Source organism: Sparus aurata, chromosome 12 (assembly GCF_900880675.1).
Source record: "Sparus aurata chromosome 12, fSpaAur1.1, whole genome shotgun sequence".
NCBI lineage: Eukaryota > Metazoa > Chordata > Actinopteri > Spariformes > Sparidae > Sparus > Sparus aurata.
In genome coordinates, this window is record NC_044198.1 from 3,230,768 (window position 1) to 3,249,611 (window position 18,844).

The 18,844-nt window shown below is 39.8% G+C and overlaps 1 protein-coding gene across 1 annotated transcript; it reads right to left on the reverse strand.

Annotated features, from left to right (window-relative positions):
* Nucleotides 1-716: 716 nt before the first annotated feature.
* On the reverse strand, nt 717-9,050 carry minar2 (membrane integral NOTCH2 associated receptor 2). The gene is made up of 3 exons (XM_030435165.1): nt 8,904-9,050; nt 5,431-5,676; nt 717-1,083 (listed from the first exon to the last, which is right to left on the reverse strand). Exons 1-3 carry the CDS (start codon nt 9,048-9,050, stop codon nt 883-885), a joined length of 594 nt encoding a protein of 197 aa, XP_030291025.1. The 3' UTR covers nt 717-882.
* Between the last annotated feature and the right edge of the window lie 9,794 nt (nt 9,051-18,844).

Sequence of the window (18,844 nt, forward strand, 5' to 3'; positions counted from 1 at the left end):
ATTTGTCTGTATGTTGTTTTATTGTAAAAAGAACAAATAACAAAACAGTTGGTCAGGTCTCGGTTCAGCAATGATAAGTGCCAAAAACATGAGGTCAGCTGACTACCTGAATATAGTGAATGACCCACTTTTTCAATTAGTGGATTTTTTCCTCCCTGATGGCATGGACATATCCCAAGATGACAATGCCAGGATTCATCAGGCTCAAACTGTGAAAGAGTGGTTCAGGGAGGGTGATGTGTCACACATCGATGGCCACCCCAGATTCCAGACCTGAACCTTATTGAGAATCTTTGGGATGAGCTGGAGAAGACTTTGCGCAGTGGTTGGACTCTCCCATCCTCAATACAAGATCTTGGTGAAAAATGAATGCAACACTGGACAGAAATATATCAGTGAAAGTACCAATAGTAGTCACCCCTACGATATTGATGCAATATTGGTATCCAGATATTTGGTAAAAATATTGTGATAATTGATTTTGCCTAGTCAACATTTTTGAAGTGCATTGGGGGATGTTTTTAAGTATTGAGATATACTGTTTGTCTACTGTACTGCAATATATCTTAAAATTATTATGTAATATTATATAGTACCTTAACTGCAATCTTTTTTTCTTCACTGGTCATCCATGTGTTTAAGACATTTGGTGTGTAGCCAGATATTTCAGCAACTACTCGCCAAGTTACCATACATTTCGCTGTGGATGTTGGCAGTCCCCAGAGAGAGTGAGGCCAGGACATAACTATTATTGTTGAACCCAGCTCGTTATTTTTTGTCCTAGTTCTTGGTCGAAATCAAATAAGAACAGAACAATATATGAACATATCTTAAAAAGACATTAGGTCCTTAAAGTTGTACAATGCAATGACAATGTCCATATTAGTATTTCTTCTGTAAAACCACTACTGGTACTATGATAACAATGAGCACTGCACAAAGGGACAATATTACTAAAGAAAGAGTTTTATAAAGTCTCTTTCTTTTGTGTTCTGCTTCTTTCTTCTTCAGTAAAGAGTCAAATCCTGGCGTGTAGAGATCCTCAAGCCAAAAGTCCAGATCTTTAGGAGTCTTCTCTTCCTCCTACAAAGAAAATAAAAATAAACTTAACTACAAAATATCACCATGAACAAAAAACTGTCAAAATAAGAATCTTGTTCATCATGCATACCTATGCACACTGATTTTTGTTTGTAATTTGCCTCTTTCCTGTTCCTGTTTGTCATCTTCATCTCAAAGCTTTTAGTCAACTGCATTGTAATCAACTGTTACAATCATATAAAACTATGAGTAAACTGACCGAACCCCCCAATCATTTCAATATAATGAAGTGTACATTTCCTTTTTTCTGTTGTTGCTTGTATGATAATGACAAGGCTGTATCCAGAGGAGGAGTTGGTTGAAGTCAGGCATATTCAACAACCTTTTCTTAGGAGGACCAGATTTGACCAGACCTTTACGTTCCATGTGTCCTACCTGTAAAGATTTTTTTTAATTTTTTTTTTTTTTTTACACATTTTAAGAATTGAGAAAGTAACTTTCTATATCCAAAAACACAGTGAAAAAAACAAAGCATTTTTTAATCTGGAAGTAGGTTGTCTGTTTGATACTCATAAATTCCTTCTGCAAACAGCCTGGGTTAAAACTACAGTATTTTTATAATTAGCAACTGATGATGAGTGGTCTTATTATCCTACTAAAAACTGATCAAAGGGCCAGAATGAGGATGTTAAACTGGCAAGAGACAACTTTTTTGCTTTATTTCACTTATCATTATAGGGGAATAGTAATTGCACAGTATTTGACCATTTATATCATATTTGATACGCAAGTTTCTGAGACCTCTATCTTGTCAACATAATCAATACTTTCCTTAAAAACCTGTTGTATATCACCTAATACATGTATTCTGCCCACTAGTGGATAATCATATCACTGCAGGCAGTGGAAGGACTTTTTTTGGCTTTTTCAAAATGGCCACTGTCATTAAATCATTCTCACACTTTTGGCAGGAAAATCTTTGCTAATTTTCAAGAAGTTACAGTAGGAATAACATTTATATTGTTACTCATTTTTTCAAGTAAATATGTTCTGTATTGAATCAATGCATAATTACTCAATGATTCATTCGTTATATTACAGTTAAACTGTGTTAAAAATGTGTGTATCAAATTTGATACTGCAGGTATTTATCCCTGAATGGTCATGTCACATTTTTGTAATGTAATCTACATCAATCCTACCACAATAAAACCACACACTATTTTGCAAGCACTGCAGCAGCAATCACCTCTCACATGCCTACTGTGAAGGTGTAAGGTGCATCTTTGCCTGAACAAGGACCGAAACTGTTCTTGTGCCGACCACAAAGTGAAAAAAAAGGCTGTGAAAACTTTTATGTATAAAAAAACAATGAGAGAAACTGCCTAAGATGTTCTATATTTTCAAAATATTATTTGCACAATTTGATTTGTATCTAAAATCAACATTGTTGTGAGCAAAAAGTTGCCAAAAACGCCAAATCTATCAAATGTGATACAAAAAATATCTCATAAACAAAATTATATTGAACATTTTTTTGAACTGATTTTGTTAAAAGGTTTTATAAACATCTCAGTTCCAAAAAAGTGGAATTTTCTGACAATGTTTTGATGGGTCAGGTTTTATAGAAAAATCACACCACACACGTAGCCTACAGATTGGTTCCCTACAAATTTTGCTTTCACTGTAATTGTAACAGGCAGGATTTTTCACAGAAAAATCAAGGCTAAATTACAGCACAGCCACTGCAATTAAAACAGAATGAGGCTTTGTTTTCCCTGGTCACTATCCCAAGTAACAGTGCAACAACTGGAATAACTCTACACTGTGAAAGCTAAAAGAAGCCCGCTGATGGAGGAAGCAAAGAAGGCGAAAAGGGAGAGCAATAGAAGGTTAAACAAGAGTGAACAGAGGGACAGTCGCTCACCTAAGAGTGGTAGTGTTGCCTGGCTCTCTACTAGATCAGAGCGTAACAAAACCTGCCCAGTTAATAATACAACCCAGTGTTTTATTCTGCTGATTCACTGCACTGAGATCAGGGTTTCCAGAGCAAACGGTTGTCTTTAGCTTTGGACGTAGCCAAGACGTTGGCAGTAGCCATGTTGCTTACACAGTACATAACATGTTATATCACAGTGAATAGGTTGGGATGAAGGAAAGCTGAAAAGTTGGGTCAAATGGGGACATGGGGACATGTGTAGGGCCTGAATTAACTGACTGGGTTATTACAGTATTCTAATTATTTAGATATTTGTCAGTTGGTTAAGCAGAGGGACAGCTGATTAACTTTTCATGTTTAATCAGGAAATTCTAATATTTGGTTTAATGTAACTTTGCAATTTTCACCTCACTTATGTGCTTTTGATAACCATGCACAAGCTCCTGCTAGTCCTCTGGCTGAATTTCTAACCACTCCTCCTGACAGAATCAGTGAAGTTCAACTAAATGCATTGGCTTCCTGACACAGACTTGTTTCTTCACATCTTGTGTTTGAGTTCATGGTCCTGTTGAATCACCCAACAGTGCCCAGAGCCAATTTAATGACTGATGATTTTAATGAAGAATTTGGAGATAATCGTCCTACTTCATTATTCCATGTACTTTCTTTAGAGCAGCAGATCCACTGGCAGCAAAACAGCCCCACAGCATACCAGCACCATGCCTGACAGTGAAATGGTGTTATTGGGGTTAAAGGCCTCACCTTCTCTCCCTTTCATACATATTGTTTCTCATTATATCCAAACATTTCAGTGTTTGTTTCATGTGACCAGAGTTTTTCCTCCAAAAGGTTTTTTCTTTGTCCATGTGATCAGCAGCAAACTTCAGTCCAGCTTTAAGGTGCTGAAACACACTTGACTGTGGACACTGACACCTGTCCTCCAGCAGCTTCTAATTCATTGCAGACTTGCTTTTTGATGGTTTATGGTTGACTCTTGACCATCCTGACCAGTTTTTCTCTCAGCAGCAGATGATGGTTCGTGTTTTCTTCCTGATCGTGGTGGTGACAAGACTGTGCCATAAACTTTATACTTAAACAGTTGTTTGGTCAGTTGATCTTTGGATCTATAACTGCTTTGAAATGGCTTCAAGTGACTTTCCTGACTTTTTCAAATGAATAATGTGGCTGAAGTGTAATAGGTGTATGAAATAAGCTCTATTAAAATGGGCACAGAAAAGTCAGCAGCTGTTATCAATCAGAATCACTCAGAAGAAGTAAAGGCAATGCTCCAGAGCAATTTGGTTCACAAAACTTTCTATAATCACTAAAATTGGTCATTGAATTTGTTGTATGTATATATTCTTGTCATATTTTCAGAAGACCTGTAATAAACTTATTACTGAACCAACTTCATGAGTGTTTTTTGTGACAAAGTAGTTTGTGTTTGTGTTTTGTGTTCTGTGACTGCATCACAGAAAAATGAGAGCTGTAGAAATCATTGGAACTGAAAACTGCCATGATATAGGTACATGTTCAGTGTATGTAAACTTTTGACAATGACTGTATACAGTTTATAGTATTGTATTTTAAAAGCACTTTCATGAATTCTGTCTTTCTTTTATTGTAATCGTTTTACTGTCTCAAGGTAGGTGGGTAGGTAGGTTATACAGAAAAACATGCACACATTTTGATTCATTAAATTATTAGAATGCCTTGAATTCTCAGTCAGACTGTTATGAGTTATATAGTCAATATGAGCTGATTTATTGTGATTTAAACCTTTAATCTGAGCCAAGTTGGCGGCCATGTTTGTGTTGGTGACCTGTGTTGTGTGAGACGATGTTGTTCATTGGGCACACACAAAATATAAACCTCCAAACCTTAAAAATCATTTGTCTATGTATTTCTAAACATTTGTTTATATGATGTTGAACACTAGTTGTACAAAACAATTTTCAACAAAGATAAATGATAATGAAATGGTTTCCTAATTGTTTGTGAAATATCTATATATAATCTGTTGAAAATTTGTATAGGTTGGGTGAGTAGTTCACATTCAACAAAATGATTCTAAGTATATTGTTTTGTTTAGTCACGTGTACTTCATAGTTATTAAAGTAAAATAGATAACTAAACATCCAAAGACAGAGGTGACTTTTTGAATTGCAACTAATAAGGTGTTGAAATGTCACAAATACTCTACGTAGGTGAACTATCAAAAAAAGTTTGACCAAAATGTTTCTCAGCACTATCAGGTACCGAAGACTTCTTCTTCTACTTTATATATATCAAAGTTAATTCCATCACCGTATTTTTAAGCAAGCCCCTGAAACCAACCCACCGTATCCCTTCATTCATCCAGCTGTCTATCTTTGCACAATCTATATCCCAAACACCCGTTCATCCTGTCACTCACCCGTAGTTTACTCTCTTCTAATCTCACAAATTACCTTTAAATAATCAGCAAGGTTGCCATGAACTATTTGTGAGTCATACTCCTTGACAGTCCAGGAAGGCTTGGACTTGGAGTCCACCACATCTGTCTCTCTCATGGCCAGGTAGAGAGGGTTTCTTTTAAGGTTAGATTTCAGAGTGACAGGAGTGATGTGTTTCTCCAGGTATCTGTCCACAAATATCACTGGAGTGTCCTTTGGGGATGGACGAGACCTGTTGTCAGTCTTTTCCATTCCCTCCCTCTGTAGAAACAATGAAACATACGGTAGATCTGAATTTTTACACAGTTTTCCACCTTTCAGCTTTCAACACGTTTTATATACAGATGAGATGCTAGAGATACAACATACAGGAGACCTCAATCAAAAGTCCTCTGCTTAAAAGGACAATTATAACTGCTTTCAATTTGTTTATATGTGGCAGACCCTGCCACTTTTCAACTTCAAACGAAACTACAGTGGCTTGCAAAAGTATTCATACCCCTTGAACTTTTACATATTTTGTCACATTGCAACCACAGACATACTGTATTTCATAGGGTTTTTATATGATATACCAACACGAAGTGGCGCATAATTGTTTAGTGGAAGGAAAATGATACATGGTTTTCAAAATTATTTACTTATAAAAAAAAACAGTAAAGTGTGGTGTGCAAAAGTATTTAGCCCCCCTGAGTAAATACTTTTGTAGAACTACCTTTCGTTGCAATGACAGCTGCAAGTCTTTTGGGGTAAGTCTCTACCAGTGATGTACATATAGAGAATGACAATTTTGCCCATTCTTTCTTGCAAAATAGCTCAAGCTCTGTTCATTTGGATGGAGAGTGTCTGTGAACAGCAATTTTCAAGTCTTGCCAGAGATTTTCAATTGGATTTATGTCTGGACTTTGACTGGGCCATTCTGTAACACATGCATATGCTTTGATAAAAACCACAGGTCTTGGAATTGAAGTCTTGAAATTTTTGGTTGATTAGACAATTGTTAATATTTTTTTCGACCAATTTTTTCCCCACAAATTGTAATGTCTTTAAATACACATAAACATAAATCCAACATATTGTAGTGACTGGATAAATGGAGGCAGAAGATTATATCTTTAAGTCAGAAATGCACACGTATAGCCCAGTATATCATTATGCCACGTGTATGGACACTTTTAAGAGTGAAAATGGTTTGTTTTGTAACACAACCAAAAAAACTCCACAAGCACAAGGGAGATACCCTCCACCTCAGAAGCCACCGGTGAAAATTCATGTGGCGTAGCAGCACCATAAGCAGCAGCATAAGGGTAAGCGCAAATGAAAGAAGACCTGAAAATATACAGATAATTATCTGAAGTGTGGAGTTACCTTTAAGGAGACAGATGGCATTGAATTACTAATGTGTATCATTTGCTGTACTGTGCTGTCAAACAAATCTATGAAGTCGTCAAAGCTGCAGTGCCACTTTGAGACACAATGCTCTCATCAAGTTCCTCTTCAGATCGCCCAAAAGAAACAGCCATACACACTTGAAGAGGATTTAATAAAGCCTTCAGCAATTGACATATGTAATACAATGTATGGCAACGATATTGACTTTAACAAACTGAAAACTATTCAAGTGGTGAGGTTGGCAGATGTATTTGCTTTACAATTGGATGAACCAACAAATGTGTAGAAGGACACCTTCTGGCAGCTTCTGGCATTTGTGTGCTTTGTCAATCAAAATAAAATGCAGGAGGAATATTTGTTTTGTAAGCGTCTTCCCAAAGCTAGTTCTGAAATCTTCTGAAAGTGGTTCATGTTTTTTTCATAGAAAATTACATGCTATGGGAAAAATGTATTGTGCTGTGCACTGACAGTGCAAGAGCCATGGCTGGTTTAAAAGTGGAAAAAGGTGAACTAATTGCGCTAAAGGATGTGGCTCTGCAAGGGAGATGAACACACTGAGCTACTGTACCATTCTTAGGTTCAATGGCTTTCATGTGGAACAGTGTTGTCACGTGTGTTGGAATTATGCACGTCTATTTGGGAGTTTTTCTTCTCCATCAATCAACTCAGACCAGCTTCCCTGTCCCTGCGGAAAAAAAGCATCCCCACAGCATAATGCTGCCACCACCATGTTTCACAGTGGGGATGGTGTGTTCAGGGTGATGTGCAGGGTTAGTTTTCTGTCACACATAGTGTTTAGCATTTAGACCAAAAACTTACATCTTGGTGTCATCTGACTAGAACACCTTCCTACACATCTTTGCTGTGACCCCTACACGGCTTGTGGCAAACTGCAAATAGGACTTCTTAATGCTTTGTTTTAACAATGGCTCTCTTCTTGTCACTCTTCCATAAAGGCCCGATTTGTGGAGGGCATGACTAATAGTTGTCCTGTGGACAGATTCTCTCACCTGAGCTGTGGATCTCTGCAGCTCCTCCAGAATTTTCATGGGCCTCTCGGCTGCTTCTCTGATCAATGCTCTCTTTGCCCGGCCTGTCAGTTTAGGTGGACGGCCATGTCTTGGTAGGTTTGCAGTTGTGCCATACTCTTTCCATTTTCAGGTGATGGATTGAACAGTGCTCTGTGAGATGTTCAAAGCTTGGGATGTTTTTTCATATCCTAATCATGCTTTAAACTTCTCCACAACTTTATCCCTGACCTGTCTGGTGTGTTCCTTGGGCTTCATTATGCTGTTTGTTCACTAATGTTCTCTAGCAAACCTCTGAGGCCTTCACAGAACAGCTGTATTTACACTAAGATTAGATTACACACAGGTGGACTCCATTTACTAATTAGGTGACTTCTGAAGGCAACTGGTTACAATGGATTTTATTCAAAGGTATCAGGGTAAAGGGGGGTGAATACTTTTGCACGCCACACTTTTGAGTTTTATATTTGTAAAAAAAAAAATTCAAACCATCATTTTCCTTCCACTCCACAATTATGCGCCACTTGTGTTCATCTATCACATAAAATCCCAATAAAATACATTTATGTTTGTGGTTGCAACATGACAAAATGTGGAAAAGTTCAAGGGGTATGAATATATATATGATGTGGCATGTTGGAGAGGTAGTAAAGCCACAGGGGAAAAACTTTTGAGATTTTGAACCATATACACTTTATTTCACTTTTTTTTATTTTACTTTACTTAATTTAACTTTTAATTTACAACCCTCTTTTTTTCGTCATTTTTGTGTTCACATAAAGTTTGGATCGTGGATCAAACATTGGCATATAATCCTGTCCCCTGTATATGATTAATTCTGACTGATTAACACTGAATAATGCACTATCCTGTTCTCCTGTTTCAAGCCACTATATCGACAGATGTAAGGATGATCTCTACTAAGATCACTCTTGCAGAATAAATGCACTTTATAAATAATGTATTTGGGTTTATGTATACTGTGGAATAACATTTAAGCAACTTAATTCAGACAAAAGACAAACAGAGATGAGCACACAGAAAGAGTTGCTGTGACATAGTCCATACCTGGTAGTAGACCCTGTTCTGCCAGTGTCTCTGACTGGATATCACTGCCCCGACCTGAAACATGCCATGTGTGGCCGGCAGCATCCCAACGTCCAGCTGGAGGAACTTCTTCGGGTGGTTGTTGTTGGGCAGAACAGAGATGTCCATTCTGGCTCTGTCGCTCCATCCACTCTGACTGCTCCATTCGCACTGACTGCTCCATCCGCACTGACTTCTTCACCTGCCAGCAACCTGGCTCGATGCACATGCTCACTACAACTTGCAAGTTCTGTAATAATTCATAAGCCTGTATCACTTGCAGGTGTGTGTAACCCAACCGGACCATTAGGAGCGTGACGCCTAGAGCCAGCAGTGTTGTGAAGGATTGATAGGATAGGACAGACAGAGAGGGGTGGAGGCCTACTGCCTTAAGTTACCTCCATACTGAAGTCATCTGAGTATTGTGTTATGTAATATCTGCCGTTGGTGAGATGTAACAAGTACATTTACTCATACAAAACATATGAACATCTTCTAAAATATGATGAGATTAGCCCCAACTGTAGAGAAGAAGAGCTGAAAGGATTGGCCTTATATTTATCAATTGGTCATACAATCAGGAAACTTATCGATAATTCAATAAATGATTTGTGGCAGTCTTGTAGAAATAGTTCATGATGGTTAAAATGAGCTCTAGCTCAACCTATTACAGTAAGTATGTAAAATGCTGCCGTTCCTAAGGTTTAATCCTAAATGTGAAAGCATCAGTAACAATAATTGAATTATATAATTTTTAACAGAAGGGACAATTATTGATTATAAGTAGCCAGTGCACATTTACTTAAATAATAGCTTTGTGTTGTGTATACAGTATTTCACAGTGTGTTACTGGTACTTTTACTAAAAGGCTCAGTGTGGAGGATTTAATGGCATCTAGTGGTGAGGTAGCAGATTGTATCTAATGAAATACCCCTGGAGAAATGCACAGAACCCCTACGGAGAGTGTTTAGTTTGTCAATTTTGGGCTACTGTAGAAACATGGTGGTTCAACACGGTGAACTGAAAAGTTCATTCTCAGTAAACAACCACATGATTCTTAGTTTCCTATTCTACTAGGACCTCCAACTGAAAGTATGTACCCAAAGATTAGCATAATATGACCTCTTTAAGTATCTAATGTGTCACCTGCTGTTTGAATGTTTCTGTTTATTTCCACCTGAGAATGTAGCATGATCAAGAAGTCTCTAGGGTGCTAGGTGATCGGTTAATATACCAGCTTTATTCATTTGTTTGTTTTATTTAATACATTTTTTTTTTTTTTGATTTATAGAATTTAATTAAATTAATTTCTAATATATTTTAACAAGAGCAGAGCAACCTGTTAGACTATTGTTTGCCCGCACAAGCACTTAATTTGTGGATACTTTGTGAGGGGTTTAATTGTCTTGTTGGTGATTGGGATCTGGAAACCATTGTACCAATCTTTTGTTGTCTCTCTGGTTTGTTTATTAATGTATCAGTGGAGGGGTTCTTTGTACATGCACAACTGATTAAGTCGACCATACATAACTATATCTCTGACTATATGCCCACCTTTACTCAATATGGCTTAACCAAATCTGAATACAACTTGAATAGGTTGGGTGGTTGCTAGGTCACTTTTGTGAGTTGGAATGTTAAATCCCTCAATCATGCTGTGAAGCGTAAAAAAGGACTCTCACATTTGAATCAAATTCTGGGGACTGCTTTCCTCCAAGAAATCCACAGAACTATGTTTGAGCATTATAGTTTTGAGTGTCAGTTTTATCATATTAACGTTCATTCCAAGTCTAGAGGAGCTGCAATTCTTAAAATGTGATTGCTGTCACCCTCTCTGGATCATAGTTCACCCAGAACCATTTAAATTAGAGCTTGCAATTCAAATGTTTACTAGTAAATATAGGGTGGCTGAAACCTGCCATTTTCAGCTTCTAAAAGCAGAAGTCACTCTGTCTATTAACCGGTCCATAAAAAATAATCACACATTTTCGAGACAGTGAATTGCTTGAATATCAAATCAAATCAAATCAAATCATTTTTATTTATATACCCCCAAATCACCATCACATTGTCTCAATGGGCTTTACAATCTCTATATTGAACAACATCCTCTGTCCTTAGACCCTCGTTTCAAGTGAGGAAAAACTTTTTTTTTTTAAAGATTTTTTTCTGGCATAGACACCTTTATTAAGCAGTAGACAGATAGGAAATATGGGAGAGATATCGGCTGCGTTTATGGCATGCGCTCCAACCACTCGACCACCTGCGCGCCGAGGAAAAACTTTATAAAAAAAAAACAGGGAAAAAAAAAGATGGAAGAAACATCAGGAAGAGCCACAGAGGAGGGATCCCTATCCCATGACGGACAGACATGCAATAGATGTCACGTGTACAGAAAGAACAAAATTACAGTTTAAAGTTGCAATGACAGAGTGGTGTGTGGACTACAGATATAAGGAGATAGTGAAACAGTAGAGAGCACTGAACCCGATCTATAAGTATGTGAGGCAGCAGGAGCCAGGAGAGGTAGATGGGTTCCAGGGGCCCGTGGTCCATCACAGGTAGCCTGAATGAAAAGAGGAGGAGGAGCTATAGAGAGTGTAGAGAGTGACACAGTTTGCATTTTGTGAGGACAGAAAACAAAAACAAAAGTCAGAGAAATGCGATATTGATCAGAATAAACAGATTTTTTCTCGTCTGCAGGACCATGTCAATTCTAATACTATAGGTTACTCATTGAGACTGAGATCGACGCACTGAAGAAGCTAGCAATCACAGTGAAGTAATTAAAGGCTAAGTCAAATAAGTAAGTTTTGAGTTTAGATTTAAAGGCGTCAACAGAGCTAGATTGTCTGATGTCAGCTGGGAGGTTATTCCAGAGGAAAGGAGCCTGATAGGATAAAGCCCTGCAGCCAGCTGACTTCTTCTTAATCCGGAGAACCATAAGGAGCCCCGAAACCCTAAAACTGTACACCGCAAGGCAAATGGTACAGATTTATATGTCATATAACTGTTTTTTTTTTAGATGTCATCAGCAGCACCTTAAAGTCTGATCTTATATGCAGGAGCCAGTACAGAGACGCTAGTACATGTGTAATATGAAAAACGAAAAACAAAGCATTGCAATAATCCAGCCAAGACGAAACAAAGGCATGAATCAGGATGTCTGCGTCCGCCGTGGACAGGAAGGACCTAATTTTATAAAATGAGATAGGATTTGAGTCCAGTAAGTGTGAATGTCATTTATTTGTTATCTTTTATATGACGGGCTCAGAAAGCTGATTGAAAAGGTTCCAGAAGATTATTATTAAGAAGGTAGCCTGAAAGTTATTGAGACACAACTCTTTCTAAGACTTTAGACAAGAAGGTAAGGTTGGATACTGATCTATAATTATTTAGAGATATTGGGTCGAGGTGTGGTTTCTTAAGTATCGGCTTAACCACAGCAGACTTAAAACTAACCACGACAATACGAGTCATGAGTGATAAATTAACAATATTTAGCATTGTAGGTCAAGTGATGGCCATTGATGCTCAAACAGTTTTGCCAGAAAGGGGTCCAGGGTGCAGGTAGTTGGTTTTAAAGATGAGACAAGTTTAGACAACATCTCAAGAGAGATATATTCAAAAGTGTCATGAGCTGAGACTAACTGAGAACCAGCAGAAGGATGTTTTAAAATCAACGTTGATGAGGAAGCCAGAGATGAAGAGTTACTTTTGGTGCACAGCTTTTGGAGTAAATTTAGCCACGGTGCCGAAGAAAAATCTAGGATTGTGATTATTATTACTTATTAGGCCGGAGAAATACGCTGTTCTAGCATTTAGAGCAAGCTTATAATGAAGCACACGATCGCGCCATGCATGTTCCATTTTCCTGCAGGCCTTGCTTGACATTTCGGGTTTCATCAGCAAACCAGGGAATAAATGACTTTGGTGGTCTTGTCTTGGTAGAGACAGGTTCCACAGAATCAAGGAGAGAAACATGTACTTAGTTAACTTCATTAGTTATTATTTTCCCACAGGTTTTGTCACAGTTGAAAAGGAGCCATGACCCCCAGACAAAAATTGTGTCGCTATGATTGCCGGGCTGATATGACGAGAAGTAAAAGCAGTACAAGGACAGGCTAATGATGCTTCAATTGTCATAAGAAAGTGGTGCGACTTAGCAGAGGAGATGGAAGCGGCTGACACATTTAATCCATTATCAAGTCCAGAGTGTTACCACTGAAATGAGTAGGTTCATGAACAAGCTGAATGAAGCCAAAAATATCAAGAAGTCCCAGAAAAGGCTTAATTTAGAGGGCCAGAAGGCTTATTTAAGGTAATATGGGAATCCCCAATAATTAGGATCTTATCTGAACGAATCACAAGATGCAATAAATTCACTGAATTCTTCTAAGAATTGGGAGTAAGGCCCTGAAGGTCTGTATATTACCACCAGGTGAAAGCCTGTTCCCTGGACATGGCCATCACTATTTGATGAGGCTGGTTATAAAATTAGAGCCTCAATTTAAGTAAATTTATTATCCTGGTTGGAGGTTAAACGTAAAATAGATTTGTAGATTAGAGCAACACCTACCCATGTTTAGAGGCCCAAGGGGAAGTTTTTAGGTTTCAGCCATGTTTCACATAAGCCAATGAACTCATGAACTCCAGCTTATGCTTAGTAATCAATTCATTAATCAGTAGGGCTTAATATTAATGAAGCTAACTTTTAGTAGTGGTATGTTTTGGCTGCTCATGCAGGTATGGAAGACTGGATGCAGTAGTGATTTGCTTTGATATTTTATTAAGACTGGGTAAGGTGCTTGCTCAGACAGTTGACTGTATCACCAGCAGACTCTCTAGTCACCTGCGACCTGCTGAGTGCTACATCGCTAGTGTCAAAGCTCTGGCTCCAGGTATACAGCAAACAGTGGCTGGCGATGCTAACTTGACATTGTGGGTAATGGAGTCCCCTATCACTTGCGTGTGGAGGTCTAACCCTGTCAGCCGGCGCTGGCGTGGGCCAGCAGGACTGACAACTGGGCAAGCGAGGACAGAAAACTGATTAACAGTCTGGAGGGGTGGCTACTGACCAGCCCATACAACGGCAGTGTCCCAATTCAGGGACAGCATCCTTCGGAGTGCGCATTTGAAGTTACAGTGCTCAGCGTAAATGAGTACATCCCCTTCGAAAAGTACCATTTTAAACAATATCTCAATGAACACAAAAACAATTTCCAAAATGTTGACAAGACTAAGTTTTTCATAACATCTGTTTAACTTATAACATGAAAGTAAGGTTAATAACATAACTTAGAGAACAAAATTTTCAGTTTTACTCAAATAAGGGTGATGCAAAAATGAGTACACCCCACTGAACGTCTCTGGAGCAAGGCTAAATTTTAGACTACAAATGTCTAATTTAACAATAATCAACCACAGGTGAGTCTAATTATTCATTACACAGGTGTCCAGCAGACAGTTGAAAAGGGTGTAGAAAACCCCTTCCCATTTCATGTTGTTAGCAATGGCACGACATGGAAGAAAAAAGTCTCAAGACCTGAGAAAGAAAATCATTTCTTTGCACCGCGAGTGAAGGCTACAAGAAGATCAGCAAAGCTTTACTTATCAGTCAGAATACAGTAGCAAAAGTGGTACAAAAACTTTAAAAAGACGGAACTGCAACCATCTCATGTGTCTCTCTGCTTCTCCGTCTATCTTAGCTGTTTATGCTTTGATTTCTGAGTCTTTCATAGTCCCACTAGTTTTGTACTATAGCTAACTTGTCAGACACTAACAATAACTCGTACGTATTTTGCCTAATTGATTTCCTGTTACAGGGTAGTCTGTTGCTGCCCGGTTAGCTTCACCCTAGCCTAGCTCACTGTGTTTTTGATTTTACCGCAGTCAACACAGCCTCGAAAAACAGGTGTTATGGTGGTTTGTGCTGTACTGGTCTGCAGCTGCAGATTGGCGGTTTCTATTACAGAGACGTGTCTGTGAGCTAGAGGGGAGGGATGCTTTTTTTTCCAGGTGGAAGTTCACTGAAGTCTCAGTTAGAAGGACCTACAGTCACAGTGGTTTTGTTTTGTTTAATACAAATTGTCAGAGACAGTAACAACAAGAAAATAGTAGACATGGGGATCTTGCACTAAGCGCAATTGACTTTGTACACTGGCGCTTGTGTAATTCCTATTTTGCATTCGGCGCACATTGGAATTTTCCCTCCACAGACGCACGTCCTTAAATTAGGGAATGAACTTGCGCTCCCGGGGCGGTTCAGCGAAAAGAGGAGGCATGTTCCGGCACAAACGTTCACTGGTGCTATTTTGCTGTTTCAGAAAACAATTCCGCTAGAAAAAACCTAGTCTAAAGTCAGTGGCACTTATTCAGATGCTATTTTAAGGGCGCATGCTTGGACGTAATGTAGTGTGTGCTCAACGTGTATACACTTTGCTTCTCTCATCTACAAGGAAGCAGTTCCTGTTTTTGCAAACCATACAAAAAAAAGTTGAAAAGATTTAAACAGAAGAACTAATTCTTTTTCCCTCTGATATGCGATGCCCCCGCCGTAGCAGTGAGGGTCCGGGAGTGGCAATGCGCGATGTGCTCCTAGTGGAGCGGGTGGACGGAGATGGAGTTGGGGAGGAGGAGGAAGGTGCGCACTGCTCCCTAGGCCCGGTGAGATGTCATGGGGATGCCAGCCTTAGAAACAATTGTGGCAATTTCCTTCCACGCCCGTTTAACCAAAGCTAATTTGAATGGATTTCTCCCACCCCTATACAATGCCACTTCTCGGTCTTTACAGCCCTGACGAGAACGTCGGTCTCCTCAGCTGCGAACCGCTCCTGGCGTGCGCCTGGCAAATTCGCCATTATAATAGCAATCCGCCATGGAACAAGCGCGCCTGCTTTTAAAGGGAATGTGAGATGACGCTCTGATTGGTTTATTGCACGTTACGCCCAAACCACACCTATGACTAATATAGCTACTTCAGACCAACCCATTTTAGATTTGCATCGGGCGCAAGAGTCATTTATCCCGCCGGCATAATAGCAACAGCGCCTGAGATCCGCCCACAAAGCTACTGGCGTTTTGCGTTTGATACTTGCGTTTCAGATCGTTAAGATAGAGCCCATGGTGTGTTTTAAGGTTTCTAAAGATTGAGAGCCCCTGCCACTGCCTCATGTGGCACATGAAATTGTACAGCGCACGTGTGGGATTCTGTCTATTGTTGGTGTCTGACCTCTAGTGATTAGTAGACATTTGTGAGACAAGTTAGGCATTTATTTAGTTCCATCCATCCACCATCAATAAACAGACAAATAATAATGAACCATCACACTCACATTCACAGCCATTGGCAATTTAGAATCAAATTAACCTGCATATCCTCAGACTTTGGGAGGAACCTGGAGCACCTTGAGGAAACATTCTGACACGAGGAGAACCCTCTTGTTAGGGGTGTATCCATACATCGATCCATATCGTTATATCAATTCAATGATCAAGAATCTAACAACATCAATTCATATCACCACCATTGTAAAGATGGCTGATTTATTTTGAGATTGCCATGACACATCTGTGTGACCGTTTGACCATGTGCAACTCTTTTTTAAACAGTGCTTTCTTTTTATTAGAAATAATAGATTGTTTTCCATTTAAATGTCTGGAACCACCATGTCCGGATAAAATAATATTTCTTCTGAAGAAATTCAATTTATTCAACCTCATTGCTGAAATAGTGACTTCTACACAAAGTTACCATTGATTCTCCACATTAAAACTAACCTCGACAGACAACAAAGTACGGTTAAATATATTTATTTGGCTAAATAATTCAAGGTAAATAAATGAGTTGGCAAATAAACAAATGACAAGATTAACAGGTGACAGAAAGATGCTGAGTCTGTAATGACTAATGTAATGAGTTTATGAATTAAATGTGGTGGATGGTGAAATTGCAGGTAGGGTGAATGCAGTTAAATATTACCAAAAATAATAATAACAATTTCATGCTAACAGAGCCCTAACCAAATTTCTCCTTAAATCTAAGATATTAACTCAGAGACACAAACTCATATGTCATAAGTGGGAAATCGGCAGGATGAAGGAATGGGCAAGCCTATTTGTTTGAACGTTGGCTGGACTCAGCAGGCGGTGTGTGGTCTTCCAGTGGCCTTGGCTGTCGCTCAACTGCAAGCTGGCAGCTTCGATCTAATACCCAGCGGGTGGCACCGCTCATGTTTGATGTGGGTACATGGCAGAGCATAGCCAGTTAGACCCAGCAAAAGAGTATTTCTTTCATTGGAAACCGCTCACATGGTTTCCTAAACAGTTGATCGCTGTAACGTCTTTGTTAATGATGATGGTGATGATGATCTGGATGAGGAAGATGATGATCTTGCTTAGAGCGGTGATTTTTAAGGCCCCCACACACCGCCCAGACGTCCAACTGCCTTATCCGACCACTCTCCGACCACTCTGTTGCCTCTCGTCTGACCCGTTCGGCACAAAAGTCGCATTGAACACACCGCTTCGACGTGCTGCCTACTCCTAGCGTGTACATTCTGCGCTTGCGCGAGATGCAATAAGCGGGTGGCTCTAGTGTTAAAGTGGCCGGATAAGAGGTTTAGGCACACAACTCTATTTACTTTCGATCAAAACAAAACTTAACTATTTCAGACAAAAACAGCTGCATACTAAACATGCAGCGAGGCATTACCAAACGAACACAGGTTAATTTGTCCTAGTAATGAATGAACTTGTCCTAGTCTCATGCCAGTACTCCAAAACATGAATACAAGAAATAACGGAACGGAATGCGTAGAAAACCAATGCGCACACAGTATTCTGCCCCTCCCACACACCGCGCTGATTCTCTAGCACACCGCCAATCAGAGAATCCAATGGCTCAGACGGCTGACAGCCCACCTCCTCAGACTTCGCATGTTGAATCGGATCAGACAACTTCTGAGCAGCTCCAAAAGCTTCCGACGCAGCTGAACACACCGAACATATTAGTTGCCGACCTCGTCTGAGTCTCTCCAAACGCTTCAGACGTCCAACGGTTGGGCCAGTGTGTTCCTGCCTTTAGGCTCTGACTGATGCACAAATTTAACTTATTCGCTAAAATAACTGAAGGATGCTTCACAGGCCAATCGAGTTCTCCTTAGTTAACTTAGTATGAGAGAATTTCAAATTAAAGTTGACTGTGGCAGTAGGGTGTGGTTAAGGCGGCAGCTGCTGGAGGAGGGGGAGGAGTGGCTCAGCCAACGATCAGACAGCTGGACAGAATCAGGTAATCAGTCAGCTATATAAGCACAGCTGTGGTTCTTCATCTGGTTCTGATCTCTTCTGTCTAAGTCTAAAACTAGTCTAAAACAAGTCTAAAGCTATACTTACATTTTAATGTTTCAAATCGTGTTTCACATTTCCAGTTTTGGGCACCTGCCCTTCTTCCTCTGGGGGCTATACACCCAAACCTACTCTCCCAACTCAAAATGCCAGCCTCTGGCACTCATGTCTGCCTCCTGGTCTGGCAGGCTGTACGCCTTGGGCCACTTAGTGAAATAATCCATGCCAGTGAGGATGTAGTGGTTCACCCTCTCCGTGCGGGGAAATGGCCCAAGGACATCGTATCCCCACTCTTTCCATGGGGCACCCTGCTGGAAATAGTTTGAGCTGGGCATGAGATCTGTCAAGCCCTTCTGGGCAGTACAGCTGTCACAGTGGCAGCAGTACTCTTCCACATCCTGCCTATGTTGGCCCAAGTAGAACCCTGTCAGAGGCAGCCGAGTGTCTTGGAAATCCCAAAGTGGCCAGATCCTGGGGCTCAGTGTACCGCCTGGAGCACCATCCCCTCACCCCTCCGCAGCACCCCATCAGAATCGAACGTTTTCAATCCAGCATGCCAGCTGACCTTCTGGTTCTCT